We start from the raw sequence: 20921 nt of genomic DNA, 5'->3' as shown, positions 1-20921 counted from the left end.
TTGAGTTTCTTGGTTTACTTTAAAGAAAGTTAGTTATAAAGAATTTTTGAGTAAATAAGTGTTGAAAATTCAAATCCATTATTATTTAATTACAAATTATTATGTATAATAAGTTTTAGACTTGTGAAAGTTATTTTAAATTGATATTAACAATAACTTTTGATTGGTTTTGAGTATAAATATTTTTGTCATAATTATTTAAAATTGATTAAATAAAGATGTTATAAACATTATTATTAATTGTAATTAATTGTAAGATAGGTTGTTGTGCTGTTAAAAGACAGTTTCCAATCATTTTAGCTGTTAGAAAATTGTTTTTCGGGGGAAGAGGAGGAGGGGGGAAAGTTTTAACTTCTGGTCCCAATGAAGTTTCTCTGGACAAGCGCGCGGGAGTATCAGGAGAAGTTCATCTCCAAGGTTCGGCTTCATTGTGCCTTCCTTTCTGTTGCCCTTACATTGTTGGTAACTTTTACTTTTCCTTTTTTATTTTGTAGTAAAATGGGGAACGAAAATAAATTTAGGGTTTCATTGTTTACAAGGGAAAAAATTTAGGGTTTTACTCTTGAGTTTATGATATAATACTGTAAAAGCTTTTGAACCGAAAGAAATGTTATTAATTTTTTTTGAATGTTTTTCATTGAGATTTAGGGTATTTTGAATGATTGAATAATCGTATGAATTTTGGGAACGGTATAACACTGTAAAAGGTTTTTGAACCAAAAAAAATGAACCGAAAGAAATTTAGGGATTTTTGAATGATTGAAAAATAGTATGAATTTTGGGAATGATACAACACTGTAAAAGGTTTTTTAACTGAAAGAAATGTTCTTAATTTTTTTTTTTGCATGGAGATTTATGAAGAAGTATGTATGGAGCCTACACTTTGTGTCAGGAGTAAAGTCCTCGGTCGGTAGATGATATTTTTCTCAATATACCAAGACTGTCTTCATTTCCACATGCCTCTTTGACTAATGAAATATAATTACTGGTGGCCGCTAACTATGTTGCAATTGTTCCATCTGGACAAATATTTGACAGGTATTACTAATTTGCATACGTATTTCTTCAATCCATGAATTGGTAGACGTGAAATGGTTTTTGTTGTTGTGCATACATGTGAAGTTTAATTTGAATGTGCAGAATTATACAACCATGTCAACAATGTCACATTAACTTTATTTATTTTATTTAAAAATATCATATAAATCAGCACTTTCAAAAATAAAAAGTTAAAAATAAATAATATATTCCAACATTGCTTTTTGACATGTAATTAAAAATTTTCACAAATAATAAATGTACTGACTTTACATGGTTGGGGAAAAAACACATGTGTCTTGAGTTTCTTGGTTTACTTTAAAGAAAGTTAGTTATAAAGAGAATTTTTGGGTAAATAAGTGTTGAAAATTCAAATTCATTATTATTTAATTACAAATTATTATCTATAATAAGTTTTAGACTTGTGAAAGTTATTTTAAATTGATATTGACAATAACTTTTGATTGGTTTTGAGTATAAATATTTTTGTCATAATTATTTAAAATTGATTACAATAAAGATGTTATAACTAACTATGAACATTATTATTAATTGTAATTAATTGTAATTAATTGTAACATAGGTTGTTGTGCTGTTAAAAGACAGTTTCCAATCATTTTAGTTGTTAGAAAATTTTGTTTTTCGGGGGAAGAGGAGGAGTGCATCTTAAATTCTAACAAAAGAAGTAAAGAAATGTTCTTGTGTTGATAGTTGATGGGACGGAACCCATAATATTAAATGGGAAAAGGAAGGGAGGAGTACTATATTTAATTTCCGGAAGGCATGACATAACCAGCGCAGCATTGTCTGTGTCCTGCCGTCTAGAGGTACGTCTCCACACCATACCACTCCTCTCTCTATATATGTTGCTCTCGCATTCGCGATTCTCGCACCTTCCAATTCCATGGCTTCCTCAACTTCCGCATCCGGTACGTTCTCCTTCTCCGAACATTCGTTAAATTCACTCTTCTTTTAATGTCAATCAATCATCAATTAATCTCTTTCTTGCAGAGGCCGTGCAGGTTCTTCTCTCCTTGCTCGCCGATGACTCTTCCTCCGTCAGAGAGGCCTCCATGTCCTCTCTCAAGAACATTGCCGCACTGTAATCACTTCTTTTTTTCATTGCGTTTCTTCAATTTCGCTTCCTATTTCATCCTCACAATTCTGTGTCTTTCTCAGGAATCCTCTTCTTGTTCTTGATTGCTGTGCCGTCATGTCGCGTGGTGGACGTCGGGTGCGTTTTCACTTCTTCTAACCCTCATAAAGATACAGTAAACAGGTTGTCTTCTTGAAATTAGGGTTTTAGATTTGGTATTATTTGTTAGAATTTTTATCTTATATTGGACTTATTCCAATAGAAAACAATATTTTCTTATTGCGGTGTTTTGTTGTGTTGGGTTTATAAATAAACTACTAGTGTCAACTTTTATGTCTTGTTTTTGAGGGGAAGAGAGAAACGTGTCAGATGGAAGTGGGAAAGATAGAAACGATAAAGATGAGTGAAAATACCTGAGAAATAAAGTTACATGTGTTTGGTTGAAGAAATTATAAAAGAGACGTTGCGAGAGAGATGTGTAGAGATAAGTGAGAAATAAAAAAGTGGATGTCGCTGTTTTTAAAATTATTTCTCAATCTTTCTCTCCTGCTAAACAGCTTATATTAGTTTCACCCTCTTCATTTCTTCACAACCAAAGTCACCATTAGTACCACATGATTATGCGACATAGATTTTCTTTTTTTCATAGTATTTGAGACCTTTATTAGATGAGCACTCCTCATATATCTGGTGTTTCCTTTATTTGAAATGATGGTAAGGGCTTGTTTGTATAGGCTTCGCTGTAGACGCTTATATGACAGAAAAATGTTTATGGAGAAGTTTATCTAAACATATCCTTAGTCTATTATACTCTTATTGGATCCTCCCTTGTGTGTTATTTTCTTGATATGATGGTTGAACAAATGGTGATTCAAGGTTTGGAATGTGGCTGTCCCTCCCCCCTTTCATTGTCCCTCCCCCCTTTCGTTGTCCATATGGCCAAATAATTTGGTGGAAATTCAATGGTTTCAAATTGTCCATGAGAGAAGATTCATGGTTTGGAATGTGGCTGTCCCTCCCCCCTTTCATTGTCCATATGGACAAATAATTTGGTGGAAATTGAATGGTTTCAAATTGTCCATGAGAGAAGATTCAAGGTTTAGAATGTGGCTGTCCCTCCCCCCTTTCATTGTCCATATGGACAAATAATTTGGTGGAAATTGAATGGTTTCAAATTGTCCATGAGAGAAGATTCATGGTTTGGAATGTGGCTGTCCCTCCCCCCTTTCATTATCCATATGGACAAATAATTTGGTGGAAATTGAATGGTTTCAAATTGTCCATGAGAGAAGATTCAGGGTTTGGAATGTGGCTGTCCCTCCCCCCTTTGATTGTCCATATGGACAAATAATTGTGTGGAAATTGAATGGCTTAAAATTGTCCATGAGAGAAGATTCATGGTTTGGAATGTGGCTGTCCCTCCCCCTTTCATTGTCCATATGGACAAATAATTTGGTGGAAATTGAATGGTTTCAAATTGTCTATAAGAGAAGATTCATGGTTTGGAATGTGGCTGTCCCTCCCCCCTTTCATTGTCTATATGGACAAATAATTTGGTGGAAATTGAATGGTTTCAAATTGTCCATGAGAGAAGATTTGGATGAAGGCTTTCAAAATCGAAATTCACTTTACTAGAGGACAAAAAAAAAGGCAGCTTACATGCTGGACCTGTTGTCAGAAGGTTTTTACCTTCACAGTTTGGGTAACACCAATTAGCAAACCTTCTAACCCTCATAAAGATAACAAGAAGGCAGCTTTTTTCCATGAACTTGACACAGATTAATAATCCTCGAACAGTGGGGCATGTGTCCCAATTGCAATCATTCTATATCTGCCTACTTTTGCTAGAATTTAATTTATCAGACTGGCATGTAATATAGATGTTATCTGTGATGCTACATTGGCCATGGTCAATTTAAGAGCCCGACAAGAGAGTTGAGAATAGGAGGTTTGATAATTGGTTTTACTTAACATTCGATTGATTTGTTCTACTGTCCTCTGCAGTAAGAGAGGTAAGGAAGCTTAAGGTGACCGTGACTATGTTTATTTTAATTTGAAAGATGATTTCCTAAAACAAAAGCTTGTCTGATTTTTGTGGGATTGGAGGTGAAGCTGGTTGACATAAAGAGAAGTTGTAACTTGTATGATGGTTTGAGTTGAGGATTAGAAGGTTTGATAATTGGTGTTACCTTAACATTCGATTGACTTATTTTACTGTTCTCTGCAGTAAGGAAGCTTAAGGTGACCATGACTATGTTTATTTTAATTTGAAAGATAATTTCCTAAAATAAAATCTTGTCTGATTTTTTTGGGATTGGAGGTTAAGCTGGTTGACAGAATTTTTCTTTTGATAGATAAGCACCATTCCTCGGTGTTCATCTAATAGATGGTTCAACAAATAGTGATTCAAGGTTTGAAATGTGGCTGTCCCTCCCCCCTTTCATTGTCCATATGGACAAATAATTTGGTGGAAATGAAATGGTTTCAAATGATCCATGAGAGAAGATTTGGATGAGGGCTTTCAAAATCGAAATTCACTTTACTAGACGACAAAAAAAAAGGCAGCTTACATGCTGGACCTGTTGTCAGAAGGTTTTTACCTTCACAGTTTGGGTAACACCAATTAGCAAACCTTCTAACCCTCATAAAGATAACAAGAACGCAGCTTTTTTCCATGAACTTGACACAGATTAATAATCCTTGAATAGTGTGGCATATGTCTCCCAATTGCAAACATTCATTATCTGTTCGAAAAAAAAAGGCATGTCACATGCTGGAACTGTTGATGATTTTAGACACACTGATGCCAGCTGTGGTCAGATGATTAAAGTATGTCAGTGCATAAGCTGGAGTTTTGTCAATATGATCACTATGAACTTCAAAAGTGTTACTGTATGTATAGGTGGAACTAACAAAGTTAAGGAATAAGTAGAGCTAATTTATTCTTGGTCTATGTTATTATCACTCTTATATTGTTGGTGGGTACAGAAGGTATCAAAGAACATTTCTATCAAAGAAAATGTTTATGGCTAGGCCTATGGTGTCGGAACTTGTTATTTGACTCATGCGAGAAATTGGATGATTACTTCTAGAATTCAGAAGTTAACGAGGAAGGAGCTAAAGAGAAGTTGTAAGTTGTATGATGGTTTGAGTGTGGGATTTTGATTAATTAGGCAAGATATGTTGGAATTTTTGTACTTTTAGACCATTTGGTTTATATGGGTATGCAAAATAATATGCTGGATTGTGCAGCTTGATTTTCTGTTCCTAACCGTTTGAGGTTTGACATTGTGCAATTCTGATTTCGTTTTTCATAAAGGGAGAATGCCGTGAAGGAAATAATTTTTTTTTTGCAAGAAATACTTTAGGCAATGAAATACAGTTTGATTGATCATAGGCAAACATTTTCTTAGAACTACAAACTTTATGACCGTCTAATGTAAAATGGGTTGCAGTAAACAGGTTGTATTTTTGAAATTAGGGTTTTAGAGTTGGTATTATTTGTTACAGTTTTAATCTTATATTGGACTTATTCCAATAGAAAACAATATTGTCTTATTGCGGTGTTTTGTTGTGTTGGGTTTATAAATAAACTACTAGTGTCAACCTTTTATGCCTTGTTTTTGAGGGGAAGAGAGAAACGAGTCAGATGGAAGTGGGAAAGATAGAAACGATAAAGATGAGTGAAAATACCTGAGAAATAAAGTTACATGTGTTTGGTTGAAGAAAATATGAAAGAGACGTTGCGAGAGAGATGTGTAGAGATAAGTGAGAAATATTAAAGTGGATGTCGCTGTTTTTAAAATTATTTCTCCATCTTTCTCTCCTGCTAAACAGCTTACATTAGTTTCACCCTCTTCATTTCTTCACAACCAAAGTCACCATTAGTACCACATGATTATGCGACATACATTTTCTTTTTTTCATACTATTTGAGACCTTTATTAGATGAGCACTCCTCATATTTCTGGTGTTTCCTGTATTTGAAATGATGGTAAGGGCTTGTTTGTATAGGCTTCGCTGTAGACGCTTATAGGACAGAAAAATGTTTATGGAGAAGTTTATCTAAACATATCCTTAGTCTATTATACTCCTATTGGATCCTCCCTTGTGTTTTATTTTCTTGATATGATGGTTGAACAAATGGTGATTCCAGGTTTGGAATCTGGCTGTCCCTCCCCCCTTGCATTGTCCCTATGGACAAGTAATTTGTTGGAAATTGAATGGTTTCAAATTGTCCATGAGAGAAGATTCAAGGTTTGGAATGTGGCTGTCCCTCCCCCCTTTCATTGTCCCTATGGACAAATAATTTGGTGGAAATTGAATGGTTTCAAATTGTCCATGAGGGAAGATTCATGGTTTGGAATGTGGGTGTCCCTCCCCCCTGTCAGTGTCCATATGGACAAATAATTTGGTGGAAATTGAATGGTTTCAAATTGTCCATGAGAGAAGATTCAGGGTTTGGAATGTTGCTGTCCCTCCCCCCTATGATTGTCCATATGGACAAATAATTGTGTGGAAATTGAATGCCTTAAAATTGTCCATGAGAGAAGATTCATGGTTTGGAATGTGGCTGTCCCTCCCCCCTTTCATTGTCCATATGGACAAATAATTTGGTGGAAATTGAATGGTTTCAAATTGTCCATGAGAGAAGATTCATGGTTTGGAATGTGGCTGTCCCTCCCCCATTTCATTGTCCATATGGACAAATAATTTGGTGGAAATTGAATGGTTTCATATTGTCCATGAGAGAAGATTTGGATGACGGCTTTCAAAATCGAAATTCACTTTACTAGAGGACAAAAAAAAATGCAGATTACATTTCGAACAGTGTGGCATATGTGTCCCAATTGCAATCATTCTATATCTGCCTACTTTTGCTAGAATTTAATTTATCAGACTGGCATGTAATATAGATGTTATCTGTGATGCTGCATTGGCCGTGGTCAATTTAAGAGCCTGACAAGAGAGTTGAGAATAGGAGGTTTGATAATTGGTTTTACTTAACATTCGATTGATTTGTTCTACTGTCCTCTGCAGTAAGAGAGGTAAGGAAGCTTAAGGTGACCATGACTATGTTTATTTTAATTTGAATAATGATTTCCTAAAACAAAAGCTTGTCTGATTATTGTGGGATTGGAGGTTAAGCTGGTTGACATAAAGAGAAGTTGTAAGTTGTATGATGGTTTGAGTTGAGGATTAGAAGGTTTGATAATTGGTGTTACCTTAACATTCGATTTATTTGTTTTACTGTCCTCTGCAGTAAGAGACGTAAGGAAGCTTAAGGTGACCATGACTACATGTATTTTCATTTGAAAGATGGTTTCCTAAAAAAAATAGCTTGTCTGATTTTTGTGGGATTGGATCTTAAGCTGGTTGACATAATGTTTTTTGAGAGATAAGCATAATTACTGGGACTTCATTTAATAGATGGTTGAACAAAAAGTGATTCAAGGTTTGAAATGAAGCTGTCCCTCCCCCAATTTATTTTCCACATGGACAAATAATTTGCTGGAAATTGAATGGTTTCAAATTTGCCATGAGAAAAGATTTGGATGAAGGTTGTGAAAATTGAAATTCACTTTACTAGAGGACTCGAAAAAAAAAGGCATGTCACATGCTGGACCTGTTGATTATTTTAGACACACTGATGCCAGCTGTGGTCAGATGATTAAATTATGTCAGTGCTTAAGCTGGAGTTTTGTCAATATGATCACTACGAACTTCAAAAGTGTTACTGTATATATAGGTGGAACTAACAAAGCTAAGGAATAAGTAGAGCTAATTTATTCTTGGTCTATGTTATTATCACTCTTATATTGTTGGTGGGTACAGAAGGTATCAAAGAACATTTCTATCAAAGAAAATGTTTATGGCTAGGCCTATGGTGTCGGAACTTTTTATTTGACTCATGCGAGAAATCAGATGATTACTGCTAGAATTCAGAAGTTAACGAGGAAGGAGCTAAAGAGAAGTTGTAAGTTGTATGATGGTTTGAGTGTGGGATTTTGATTAATTAGGCAAGATATGTTGGAATTTTTGTACTCTTAGCCCATTTGGTTTATATGGGTATGCAAACTAATATGCTGGATTGTGCAGCTTGATTTTCTGTTCCTAATCGTTTGAGGTTTGACATTGTGCAATTCTGATTTCGTTTTTCATAAAGGGAGAGTGCCCGTGAAGGAGATAAGTTTTTTTTTCGAAGAAATACTCTAGGCAATAAAATACAGTTTGATTGATCATAGGCAAACATTTTCTTAGAACTACAAACTTTATGACCGTCTAATGTAAAATGGGTTGCAGTAAACAGGTTGTATTTTTGAAATTAGGGTTTTAGAGTTGGTATTATTTGTTACAGTTTTAATCTTATATTGGACTTATTCCAATAGAAAACAATATTGTCTTATTGCGGTGTTTTGTTGTGTTGGGTTTATAAATAAACTACTAGTGTCAACTTTTATGCCTTGTTTTTGAGGGGAAGAGAGAAACGAGTCAGATGGAAGTGGGAAAGATAGAAACGATAGAGATGAGTGAAAATACCTGAGAAATAAAGTTACATGTGTTTGGTTGAAGAAAATATAAAAGAGACGTTGCGAGAGAGATGTGTAGAGATAAGTGAGAAATAAAAACGTGGGTGTCGCTGTTTTTAAAAGTATTTCTCCATCTTTCTCTCCTGCTAAACAGCTTACATTAGTTTCACCCTCTTCATTTCTTCACAACCAAAGTCACCATTAGTACCACATGATTATGCGACATAGTTTTTCTTTTTTTCATAGTATTTGAGACCTTTATTAGATCAGCACTCCTCATATTTCTGGTGTTTCCTTTATTTGAAATGATGGTAAGGGCTTGTTTGTATAGGCTTTGCTGTAGACGCTTATAGGACAGAGAAATGTTTATGGAGAAGTTTATCTAAACATATCCTTAGTCTATTATACTCTTATTGGATCCTCCCTTGTGTGTTACTTTCTTGATATGATGGTTGAACAAATGGTGATTCAAGGTTTGGAATGTGGCTGTCCCTCCCCCCTTTCATTGTCCCTCCCCCCTTTCATTGTCCATATGGACAAGTAATTTGTTGGAAATTGAATGGTTTCAAATTGTCCATGAGAGAAGATTCAAGGTTTGGAATGTGGCTGTCCCTCCCCCCTTTCATTGTCCATATGGACAAATAATTTGGTGGAAATTGAATGATTTCAAATTGTCCATGAGGGAAGATTCATGGTTTAGAATGTGGCTGTCCCTCCCCCCTTTCGTTGTCCCTCCCCCCTTTCATTGTCCATATGGACAAATAATTTGGTGGAAATTGAATGGTTTCAAATTGTCCGTGAGAGAAGATTCAGGGTTTGGAATGTGGCTGTCCCTCCCCGCTTTCATTGTCCATATGGACAAATAATTGGTGGAAATTGAATGGTTTAAAATTGTCCATGAGAGAAGATTCATGGTTTGGAATGTGGCTGTCCCTCCCCCCTTTCATTGTCCATATGGACAAATAATTTGGTGGAAATTGAATGGTTTCAAATTGTCCATGAGAGAAGATTTGGATGAAGGCTTTCAAAATCGAAATTCACTTTACTACAGGACAAAAAAAAAGGCAGCTTACATGCTGGACCTGTTGTCAGAAGGTTTCTACCTTCACAGTTTGGGTAATACCAATTAGCAAACCTTCTAACCCTCATAAAGATAACAAGAAGGCAGCTTTTTTCCATGAACTTGACACCGATTAATAATCCTCGAATAGTGTGGCATATGTCTCCCAATTGCAAACATTCATTATCTGCCTACTTTTGCTAGAATATAATTTATCTGACTAGCCCGTAATATGGATTTTATCTGTGTTGCTGCATTGGCCATGGTCAATTTAAGATCCAGACAAGAGAGTCGAGGATTAGGAGGTTTGATAATTGGTGTAACCTTAACATTCGATTTATTTGTTTTACTGTCCTCTGCAGTAAGAGACGTAAGGAAGCTTAAGGTGACCATGACTACGTTTATTTTAATTTGAAAGATGGTTTCCAAAAGAAAAATAGCTTGTCTGATTTTTGTGGGATTGGATCTTAAGCTGGTTGACATAATGTTTTTTGAGAGATAAGCATAATTACTGGGACTTCATTTAATAGATGGTTGAACAAAAAGTCATTCAAGGTTTGAAATGAAGCTGTCCCTCCCCCAATTTATTTTCCACATGGACAAATAGTTTGCTGGAAATTGAATGGTTTCAAATTTGCCATGAGAAAAGATTTGGATGAAGGTTGTGAAAATTGAAATTCACTTTACTAGAGGACTCGAAAAAAAAAGGCATGTCACATGCTGGACCTGTTGATTATTTTAGACACACTGATGCCAGCTGTGGTCAGATGATTAAAGTATGTCAGTGCATAAGCTGGAGTTTTGTCAATATGATCACTATGAACTTCAAAAGTGTTACTGTATATATAGGTGGAACTAACAAAGTTAAGGAATAACTAGAGCTAATTTATTCTTAGTCTATGTTATTATCACTGTTATATTGTTGGTGGGTACAGAAGGTATCAAAGAACATTTCTATCAAAGAAAATGTTTATGGCTAGGCCTATGGTGTCGGAACTTGTTATTTGACTCATGCGAGAAATCAGATGATTACTTCTAGAATTCAGAAGTTAACGAGGAAGGAGCTAAAGAGAAGTTGTAAGTTGTATGATGGTTTGAGTGTGGGATTTTGATTAATTAGGCAAGATATGTTGGAATTTTTGTACTTTTAGACCATTTGGTTTATATGGGTATGCAAAATAATATGCTGGATTGTGCAGCTTGATTTTCTGTTCCTAATCGTTTGAGGTTTGACAGTGTGCAATTCTGATTTCGTTTTTCATAAAGGGAGATTGCCCGTGAAGGAAATAATTTTTTTTTCCAAGAAATACTCTAGGCAATGAAATACAGTTTGATTGATCATAGGCAAACATTTTCTTAGAACTACCAACTTTATGACCGTCTAATGTAAAATGGGTTGCAGTAAACAGGTTGTATTTTTGAAATTAGGGTTTCAGAGTTGGTATTATTTGTTACAGTTTTAATCTTATATTGGACTTATTCCAATAGAAAACAACATTGTCTTATTGCGGTGTTTTGTTGTGTTGGGTTTATAAGTAAACTACTAGTGTCAACTTTTATGCCTTGTTTTTGAGGGGAAGAGAGAAACGAGTCAGATGGAAGTGGGAAAGATAGAAACGAAGATGAGTGAAAAATACCTGAGAAATAAAGTTACATGTGTTTGGTTGAAGGAAATATAAAAGAGACGTTGCGAGAGAGATGTGTAGAGATAAGTGAGAAATAAAAAAGTGGATGTCGCTGTTTTTAAAATTATTTGTCCATCTTTCTCTGCTGCTAAACAGCTTTCATTAGTTTCACCCTCTTCATTTCTTCACAACCAAAGTCACCATTAGTACCACATGATTATGCGACATAGATTTTATTTTTTTCATAGTATTTGAGACCTTTATTAGATGAGCACTCCTCATATTTCTGGTGTTTCCTTTATTTGAAATGATGGTAAGGGCTTGTTTGTATAGGCTTCGCTGTAGACGCTTATAGGACAGAAAAATGTTTATGGAGAAGTTTATCTAAACATATCCTTAGTCTATTATACTCTTATTGGATCCTCCCTTGTGTGTTATTTTCTTGATATGATGGTTGAACAAATGGTGATTCAAGGTTTGGAATGTGGCTGTCCCTCCCCCTTTCATTGTCCCTATGGACAAATAATTTGGTGGAAATTGAATTGTTTCAAATTGTCCATGAGGGAAGATTCATGGTTTGGAATGTGGCTGTCCCTCCCCCCTTTCATTGTCCATATGGACAAATAATTTGGTGGAAATTCAATGGTTTCAAATTGGCCATGAGAGAAGATTTGGATGAATGCTTTCAAAATCGAAATTCACTTTACTAGAGGACAAAAAAAAGGCAGCTTACATGCTGGACCTGTTGTCAGAAGGTTTTTACCTTCACAGTTTGGGTAACACCAATTAGCAAACCTTCTAACCCTCATAAAGATAACAAGAAGGCAGCTTTTTTCCATGAACTTGACACAGATTAATAATCCTCGAACAGTGTGGGATATGTGTCCCAATTGCAATCATTCTATATCTGCCTACATTTGCTAGAATTTAATTTATCAGACTGGCATGTAATATGGATGTTATCTGTGATGCTGCGTTGGCCATGGTCAATTTAAGAGCCCGACAAGAGAGTTGAGAATAGGAGGTTTGATAATTGGTTTTACTTAACATTCGATTGATTTGTTCTATTGTCCTCTGCAGTAAGAGAGGTAAGGAAGCTTAAGGTGACCGTGACTATGTTTATTTTAATTTGAAAGATGATTTCCTAAAACAAAAGCTTGTCTGATTTTTGTGGGATTGGAGGTGAAGCTGGTTGACATAAAGAGAAGTTGTAACTTGTATGATGGTTTGAGTTGAGGATTAGAAGGTTTGATAATTGGTGTTACCTTAACATTCGATTGACTTATTTTACTGTCCTCTGCAGTAAGGAAGCTTAAGGTGACCATGACTATGTTTATTTTAATTTGAAAGATAATTTCCTAAAATAAAAGCTTGTCTGATTTTTTTGGGATTGGAGGTTAAGCTGGTTGACAGAATTTTTCTTTTGATAGATAAGCACCATTCCTGGTTGTTCATCTAATAGATGGTTCAACAAATAGTGATTCAAGGTTTGAAATGTGGCTGTCCCTCCCCCCTTTCATTGTCCATATGGACAAATAATTTGGTGGAAATCGAATGGTTTCAAATGATCCGTGACAGAAGATTTGGATGAAAGCTTACAAAATCGAAATTCATTTTGCTAAAGCACAAAAAAAAAGGCAGCTTTCATGCTGAACCTGTTGGTAGAAGGTTTTTACCTTCACAGTTTGGGTAACACCAATTAGCAAACCGTCTAACCCTCATAAGGATAACAAGAAGGCAACTTTGTTCCATGAAATTGACACAGAATAATAATCCTTGAATATTGTGGCATATGTCTCCCAATTGCAAACATTCATTATCTGCCTACTTTTGCTAGAATTTAATTTATCTGACTAGCACGTAATATGGATTTTATCTGTGTTGCTGCATTGGCCATGGTCAATTTAAGATCCAGACAAGAGAGTCGAGGATTAGCAGGTTTGATAATTGGTGTAACCTTAACATTCGATTTATTTGTTTTACTGTCCTCTGCAGGAAGAGACGTAAGGAAGCTTAAGGTGACCATGACTACGTTTATTTTAATTTGAAAGATGGTTTCCAAAAAATAATAGCTTGTCTGATTTTTGTGGGATTGGATCTTAAGCTGGTTGACATAATGTTTTTTGAGAGATAAGCGTAATTACTGGGACTTCATTTAATAGATGGTTGAACAAAAAGTGATTCAAGGTTTGAAATGAAGCTGCCCCTCCCCCAATTTATTTTCCACATGGACAAATAATTTGCTGGAAATGGAATGGTTTCAAATTTGCCATGAGAAAAGATTTGGATGAAGGTTGTGAAAATTGAAATTCACTTTACTAGAGGACTCGAAAAAAAAAGGCATGTCACATGCTGGACCTGTTGATGATTTTAGACACACTGATGCCAGCTGTGGTCAGATGATTAAAGTATGTCAGTGCGTAAGCTGGAGTTTTGTCAATATGATCACTATGAACTTCAATTGTGTTACTACATATATAGATGGAACTAACAAAGTTGAGGAATAAGGAGTGGAAATTTATGCTTGGTCTATGTTTATATCAGTCTTATATTGTTGGTTGGTACAGATGGTATTACAGAACATTTCTATCGAAGAAAGTGTTTATGGCTAGGCCTATGGTGTCCGAACTTGTTATTTGACTCATGTGAGAAATGAGATGATTATTGTTAGAATTCAGAAGTTAACGAGGAAGGAGCGAAGAGAAGTTGTAAGTTGTATGATGGTTTGAGTGTGGGATTTTGATTAATTTTGGCAAGGTTTGTTGGAATTTTTGTACTTTTAGACCATTTGATTTTTAAAGGACTTGTGCATCTTGTGGTTTCTGGAATTTTAAAGAGACCTTGGCCAAAAAAAACATTTTAAGATAAATTGGTGTTATTAGTAGGCTAACATTTTGAATGGATGGTAAAATTTGATATTTCTATCAGCATGGATGTGAAAATCTTGGCTACCTGGTTTTGGAGCATGCCAATTTTGGTGATTTTATTTTCTTTGTATGTTTTTTTTTAAATTATGGCTGATACATCATTGAAATATTTTTAAATTGTTTTAAAATATAAATTTTTAAAATTTTGATCATTTTGTGTTGACCTTTCATTTTCTTATGGTAGGCGAACGGGGGAGGATGATTTTTGGCTAACATTGCTCAAAGATGTTATTGTTACTGATAATCTGATCTAGTTAACTCATAATTTATCATTTTTTGCAGCATTTAAGTGTTGGTGTGAAGCGTCTTGGCATTATAGTATAGACTTTCCTTCACATTTTCCTCAAGATGCTGATGTCATGTGAGATCAATATACAGTCTTCTAGTTTATTTTGTGATTCAACACATCTTCTTCCCTTTATTTCTTATCTACAGGTGAGAAATATCTCTAATTCTCTATGTAGTGCAGGTCATTTCTAAATTCAGCTTTTGAGCTTTTGGTGAGAGTTTGGGCAGCTTCAAGAGACCTTAAGGTCACTACTATTTTTCTTTACTTTTGTTCTTGCATTCTGCTCCTTATATGAGTCTTTATAATTTTCTGGATCCCTTTTTTGCTGATACATCTATAAAAGTTAAGTTTTGAACATGTTCTGTTTGTGTGGTTGATGAACATAGATGAGTATTTTAGTGTATAATTTATGACTGTTTTACTTGATTGTTTTTGATCTTTGTCTTATTTAAACTTATTTCGTTTTAGGTTCGTGTGGCATCTGTAGAAGCACTGGGGCAGATGGTAGGTCTCATAACACGAGCACAGTTAAAGACTCTGCCCTACCAAGGCTTATCCCTACAATATTGGACTTGTAAGTATGGTCTTTTTAAAGCATTTTATATTTTAGTTATCTATTGTTCATATTTAATTCGTTTTTTTTTTCTATTTAATGTGTGATCTCTCACTAGATTAAAATATGAAGACACTTAAAATATCAACTAGTATTATCAGATGGATTCACATTCATATCTTCTGATGTCAGGTATAAAAAAGATCAAGATATAGCTTTTTTGGCTACATGCAGTCTCCACAATTTTCTAAATGCCTCTTTGTGTTCCGAAAGTGGTCCTCCTATGCTTGATTTTGAGGTATGAATACTATAATGTTCTCATACTATAATGTTCTTGTTTAAAACGTTTCATGGTATGTTAGAATTTTTTATCATACTTCTGGTTATGTGGTAATTTTCAATCAAACCTTAAAAATTTGTATTTAATTTGTTTCATATCATTAATTTGTATTTAATTTGTTTCATATTTAATTTTTACCTTTCCTTTTTTATTTTGTAGTAGAATGGGGAACGAAAATAAACTTAGGGTTTCATTGTTTACAAGGGAAAAAATTTAGGGTTTTACTCTCGAGTTTCTGATATAACACTGTAAAAGCTTTTGAACCTAAAGAAATGTTATTATTTTTTTTTTTGAATGTTTTTCATTGAGATTTAGGGTATTTTGAATGATTGAAAAATGGTATGAATAACACTCCTCTCTATTTTATTTAAAAATATCATATAAATCAGCACTTTCAAAAATAAAAAGTTAAAAATAAATAATATATTCTAACATTGCTTTTTGACATGTAATTATAAATTTCCACAAATAATAAATTTACTGACTTTACATGGTTGGGGAAAAAAAACATGTATCCTGAGTTTCTTGGTTTACTTTAAAGAAAGTTAGTTATAAAGAGAATTTTTGAGTAAATAAGTGTTGAAAATTCAAATTCATTATTATTTAATTACAAATTATTATCTATAATAAGTTTTAGATTTATGGAAGTTGTTTCAAATTGATATTAACAATAACTTTTGATTAGTTTTGAGTATAAATATTTTTGTCACAATTATTTAAAATTGATTAAAATAAAGATGTTATAAACATTATTATTAATTGTAACATAGGTTGTTGTGCTGTTAAAAGACAGTTTCCAATCACTTTAGCTGTTAGAAAATTTTGTTTTGCGGGGGAAGAGGAGGAGTGCATCTTAAATTCTAACAAAAGAAGTAAAGAAATGTTCTTGTGTTGATAGTTGATGGGACGGAACCCATAATATTAAATGGGAAAAGGAAGAGAGGAGTACTATATTTAATTTCCGGAAGGCATGACATAACCAGCGCAGCATTGTCTGTGTCCTGCCGTCTAGAGGTACGTCTCCACACCATACCACTCCTCTCTCTATATATGTTGCTCTCGCATTCGCGATTCTCGCACCTTCCAATTCCATGGCTTCCTCAACTTCCGCATCCGGTACCTTCTCCTTCTCCGAACATTCGTTAAATTCACTCTTCTTTTAATGTCAATCAATCATCAATTAATCTCTTTCTTGCAGAGGCCGTGCAGGTTCTTCTCTCCTTGCTCGCCGATGACTCTTCCTCCGTCAGAGAGGCCTCCATGTCCTCTCTCAAGAACATTGCCGCACTGTAATCACTTCTTTTTTTCGTTGCGTTTCTTCAATTTCGCTTCCTATTTCATCCTCACAATTCTGTGTCTTTCTCAGGAATCCTCTTCTTGTTCTTGATTGCTGTGCCGTCGTGTCGCGTGGTGGACGTCGGGTGCGTTTTCACTCCTTCTAACCCTCATAAAGATACATGTAAAATGGGTTGCAGTAAACAGGTTGTCTTTTTGAAATTAGGGTTGTAGATTTGGTATTATTTGTTAGAATTTTTATCTTATATTGGACTTATTCCAATATAAAACAATATTGTGTTATTGCGGTGTTTTGTTGTGTTGGGTTTATAAATAAACTACTAGTGTCAACTTTTATGCCTTGTTTTTTAGGGGAAGAGAGGAACGAGTCAGATGAAAATGGAAAAGATGAAAATGGAAAGGATGGAAATGAAAAAGATGAGTGAAAATACCTGAGAAATAAAGTTACATGTGTTTGGTTGAAGAAAATATAAAAGAGACGTGGCGAGAGAGATGTGTAGAGATAAGTGAGAAATAAAAAAGTGGATTTTGCTGTTTCTAAAATTATTTCTCCATCTTTCTCTCCAGATTTGCTAAGTTTCAACTAATGCTTTATCTAATTCACAGTGGTTGTTTTCTGCAGGAACTAAATTCTGACTGGCGACATCCAGCAAAAAGCCTACTTGTTGCAATAGGCTCACATTTACCTGATCTCGTAAGATATCTTCTTTTTCTTTTTAACTATTGAAATTGGTTTTTATTTGTATTAAAAAATTTAGTTCGATAAAGAATGGAAAGATAGGTTTACAGAGCCATTGAAACAAGTATGACCAAGAGAAAGAAAGATCAGTTGCATGCAACCCTACTCTAGTACAGTTTCTTTTTTACCAGTTGAATCATAAGTTAAGAACTGTTGTCCATACTCCATAGTTTTGCTTTATCCTTGTACTTGGAATTATTGAAGTATTTTTCTATCAAGCTAAAGTAATATCTCCCATTCATTTTACTTTCATGGGATGTACCACTGCCTTGCATATATATTTTATATAAAGTCTTTTTTGCACATCCACTAGTTTTCCCTGGATTTTTGATCTCATGTCTTTGATCTACCTTTCCCTTGGATTGGTGTTGCAGATGATGGAAGAAATTTTTCTTCATTTATCCGGTACCAATTCGGCAGTGCAGCTATGGTTCAAATCCTTGCAGAATTTGCTTCTACTGATTGTTAGTAATCAATTTTAACTATGTACATCGGCTGCTAAATTTTTCTGTGGGATCACACATTCAATTGTAAACGCTGATGAGTTTTTCTTCCATATAAATCTGATACAGCCATGCAGTTCATTGCACGTGGAAAGGTGTCCTTTCCCGAATTTTTCCAATTCATGGAAATGTACGAGAAATGCATCGCCCGATTTTTGCAAATGGTATGGTGATTTTTCTGTTACTTTGTTGATGGATATGTTTTTCTATCTTTGATGTCTTTTATGAAGCACTGGATAGTACTTTGATTGGCTTCACGTATATGTAACCAATTTTGATACTCTTGGATACTTCATTGATACCTATTTGTCAAGTATCAAGGCTTATAATTTTTGTGTGAAAATCTAATACGACTACGCTGGTTGTTATATAAACATAAAATATGGAACCATGGAAGCACTGTCCGTTTGTGAACAAAAAATGGTGACTGTCCTCTTTATGGTTGATTTCAAGAACCAAATGAGATTAATAGTACTATTCCTTTTTTAAATAATTGTAAGTGATTTATGATGACAATATTTATAATTTATTTATTTATTTTAGCAATGTCCATTAAGTATGTTCTTAATTTGGATGGAATTGAAATTATATGTTTATTATGGATTTATTATTAATATCTAGATATACATACTAAACTTAAACGTATCTTATTTATTATTAGAACAATCATATCACCATATTGAATGCATATCATGTACGTGCTTCGTATGCATCGTAGGTGACTTTCTTGAATTGGTTGAGATTGCTGACAAGGGCAGTTTATATCTCACAGGTCCAGCCTAAGTGAATTGCATATGAATTCACCTTTTTATAAATTCCATGACATGTTAGGGCATAGAGTAATACTGATAAATGTAAAATTGGAAAACCATAATGTATTAAATATAGTTGTGATGAACAATTTTAGAGTTTTAAAGGACATGTGCATCTTGTGGTTTCTGGAATTTTAAAGAGACCTTGGCCAGAAAAAACATTTTAAGATAAATTGGTGTTATTAGTAGGCTAACATTTTGAGTGGATGGTAAAATTGGAGATTTCTGGCTAACATTGCTCAAAGATGTTATTATTACTGATAATCTGATCCAGTTAACTCATAATTTATCATTTTTTGCAGCATTTAAGTGTTGGTGTCAAGCGTCTTGGCAATATAGTATAGACTTTCCTTCACATTCTCCTCAAGATGCTGATGTCATGTGAGATCAATATACAGTCTTCTAGTTTATTTTGTGATTCAACACATCTTGTTCCCTTTATTTCTTATCTGAAGGTGAGAAATATCTCTAATTCTCTATGTAGTGCAGGTCATTTCTAAATTCAGCTTTTGAGCTTTTGTTGAGAGTTTGGGCAGCTTCAAGAGACCTTAAGGTCACTACTATTTTTCTTTACTTTTGTTCTTGCATTCTGCTCCTTATATGAGTCTTTATAATTTTCTGGATCCCTTTTTTGCTGATACATCTATAAAAGTTAAGTTTTGAACATGTTCTGTTTGTGTGGTTGATGAACATAGATGAGTATTTTAGTGTATAATTTATGACTGTTTTACTTGATTGTTTTTGATCTTTGTCTTATTTAAACTTATTTCGTTTTAGGTTCGTGTGGCATCTGTAGAAGCACTGGGGCAGATGGTAGGTCTCATACCACGAGCACAGTTAAAGACTGCCCTACCAAGGCTTATCCCTACAATATTGGACTTGTAAGTATTGTCTTTAGAGCATATTGTATTTTAATTATCTATTGTTCATATTTAATTCGTTTTTTTTTTTCTATTTAATGTGTGATTTCTCACTAGATTAAAATATGAAGACACTTAAATATCAACTAGTATTATCAGATGGACTCATATTCATATCTTCTGATGTCAGGTATAAAAAAGATCAAGATATAGCTTTTTTGGCTACATGCCGTCTCCACAATATGCTAAATGCCTCTTTGTTGTCCGAAAGTGGTCCTCCTATGCTTGATTTTGAGGTATGAATACTATAATGATCTTGTTTAAAACGTTTCATGGGATGTTAGAATTTTTTATCATACTTCTGGTTATGTGGTAATTTTCAATCAATTAGACGTCAGGTGCGTTTTTTACTCTCTCTATCTTGTTTTTCATTCGATGCTTAGGTTTTACTCGATTATTCCTTTCTTTAATTTATTTTAATTCTCTTTTGTGGTCTTTCAGTGGTTCGGGAACATGGCTGAAGTTTTCCAAGTGATGGCGTTCGGCGTTCGGTCTCTTGACACAAGAGACGTCGATTCTGCTTTCATGGCGAAGGTAGCTAAGATTGCTACCGCTGAGCTGATATCCTCTAAGGTGCTTTGTTTTCTGTTTTCTTGCAGGAGTGAGTAGCTAGCCCCAGTATTGATAGCAAGAGAGGTAAGGAAGCTTAAGGTGGCTATGACTATGTTTATTTTAATTTGAAAGATGATTTCTTAAAATAAAAGCTTGTCTGATTTTTGGGGGATTGGATGTTAAGCTGGTTGACATAATATTTTTTGATAGATAAGCATCAATCCTGGGTGTTCATCTAACAGATGGTTGAACAAATAGTGATTCAAGGTTTGAAATGTGGCTGTCCCTCCCCCCTTTCATTGCCCATATGGACAAATAATTTGGTGGAAATGGAATGGTTTCAAATGATCCATGAGAGAAGATTTGGATGAAAGCTTTCGAAATCGAAATTCACTTTGCTAGAGCACAAAAAAAAAAGGCAGCTTTCATGCTGGACCTGTTGATAGAAGGTTTTTACCTTCACAGTTTGGGTAACACCAATTAGCAAACATTCTAACCCTCATAAAGATAACAAGAAGCCAGCTTTGTTCCAAGAAATTGACACAGATTAATAATTCTTGATATGATGGTTGAACAAATGGTGATTCAAGGTTTGGAATCTGGCTGTCCCTCCCCCCTTTCATTGTCCCTCCCCCCTTTCA

The 20921-nt window shown here is 34.5% G+C and overlaps 2 protein-coding genes across 7 annotated transcripts in view; both read left to right on the top strand.

Annotated features, from left to right (window-relative positions):
• The first annotated feature begins 285 nt into the window (after positions 1–285).
• On the top strand, positions 286–17927 carry LOC148197687 (protein SHOOT GRAVITROPISM 6-like). Its single transcript, XM_088115942.1, has 15 exons — positions 286–417; positions 852–1038; positions 1750–1967; positions 2050–2140; positions 2218–2272; positions 14559–14637; positions 14746–14809; positions 15034–15139; positions 15311–15416; positions 16357–16574; positions 16657–16747; positions 16825–16879; positions 17106–17260; positions 17377–17448; positions 17868–17927. Exons 10-13 carry the CDS (start codon positions 16550–16552, stop codon positions 17187–17189), a joined length of 255 nt encoding a protein of 84 aa, XP_087972068.1. The 5' UTR covers positions 286–417; positions 852–1038; positions 1750–1967; positions 2050–2140; positions 2218–2272; positions 14559–14637; positions 14746–14809; positions 15034–15139; positions 15311–15416; positions 16357–16549; the 3' UTR covers positions 17190–17260; positions 17377–17448; positions 17868–17927.
• The window catches only part of LOC148197686 (uncharacterized), a 21786-nt gene continuing 18732 nt past the window's right edge, over positions 17868–20921 (top strand). For 4 of the 6 annotated variants that reach the window (XR_015786786.1, XR_015786785.1, XR_015786783.1 and 1 more), the window contains exons 1-7: positions 17868–17957; positions 18066–18160; positions 19111–19189; positions 19298–19361; positions 19586–19689; positions 19859–19964; positions 20170–20301. Coding sequence is in view for 2 of the 6 variants with exons in the window: in XM_088115940.1 (XP_087972066.1) it covers positions 18136–18160; positions 19111–19189; positions 19298–19361; positions 19586–19689; positions 19859–19964; positions 20170–20301 (510 nt within the window). In the remaining 4 variants the exon portion in view is untranslated. The remainder of the gene's footprint in view (positions 17958–18065; positions 18161–19110; positions 19190–19297; positions 19362–19585; positions 19690–19858; positions 19965–20169; positions 20302–20921) is intronic. The other 2 variants (XM_088115941.1, XM_088115940.1) reach the window with 2 other exon arrangements.

This window comes from Vigna umbellata, chromosome 5 (assembly GCF_029865625.1).
Source record: "Vigna umbellata cultivar VRB3 chromosome 5, Vumbellata_1.0, whole genome shotgun sequence".
NCBI classification, from domain to species: domain Eukaryota; kingdom Viridiplantae; phylum Streptophyta; class Magnoliopsida; order Fabales; family Fabaceae; genus Vigna; species Vigna umbellata.
The sequence above is the reverse complement of the archived record's forward strand: the minus strand, read 5'-3'. Positions and strand labels throughout refer to the sequence as shown.

Coding starts and splice junctions, on each gene's coding strand:
- LOC148197687 (XM_088115942.1), top strand. CDS start 16,550: ATGGCTTCCTCAACTTCCGCATCCG. Junction 16,748..16,824: donor CTCAAGAACATTGCCGCACT/GTAATCACTTCT, acceptor TGTCTTTCTCAG/GAATCCTCTTCTTGTTCTTG. Junction 16,880..17,105: donor TGTCGCGTGGTGGACGTCGG/GTGCGTTTTCAC, acceptor CTTGTTTTTTAG/GGGAAGAGAGGAACGAGTCA.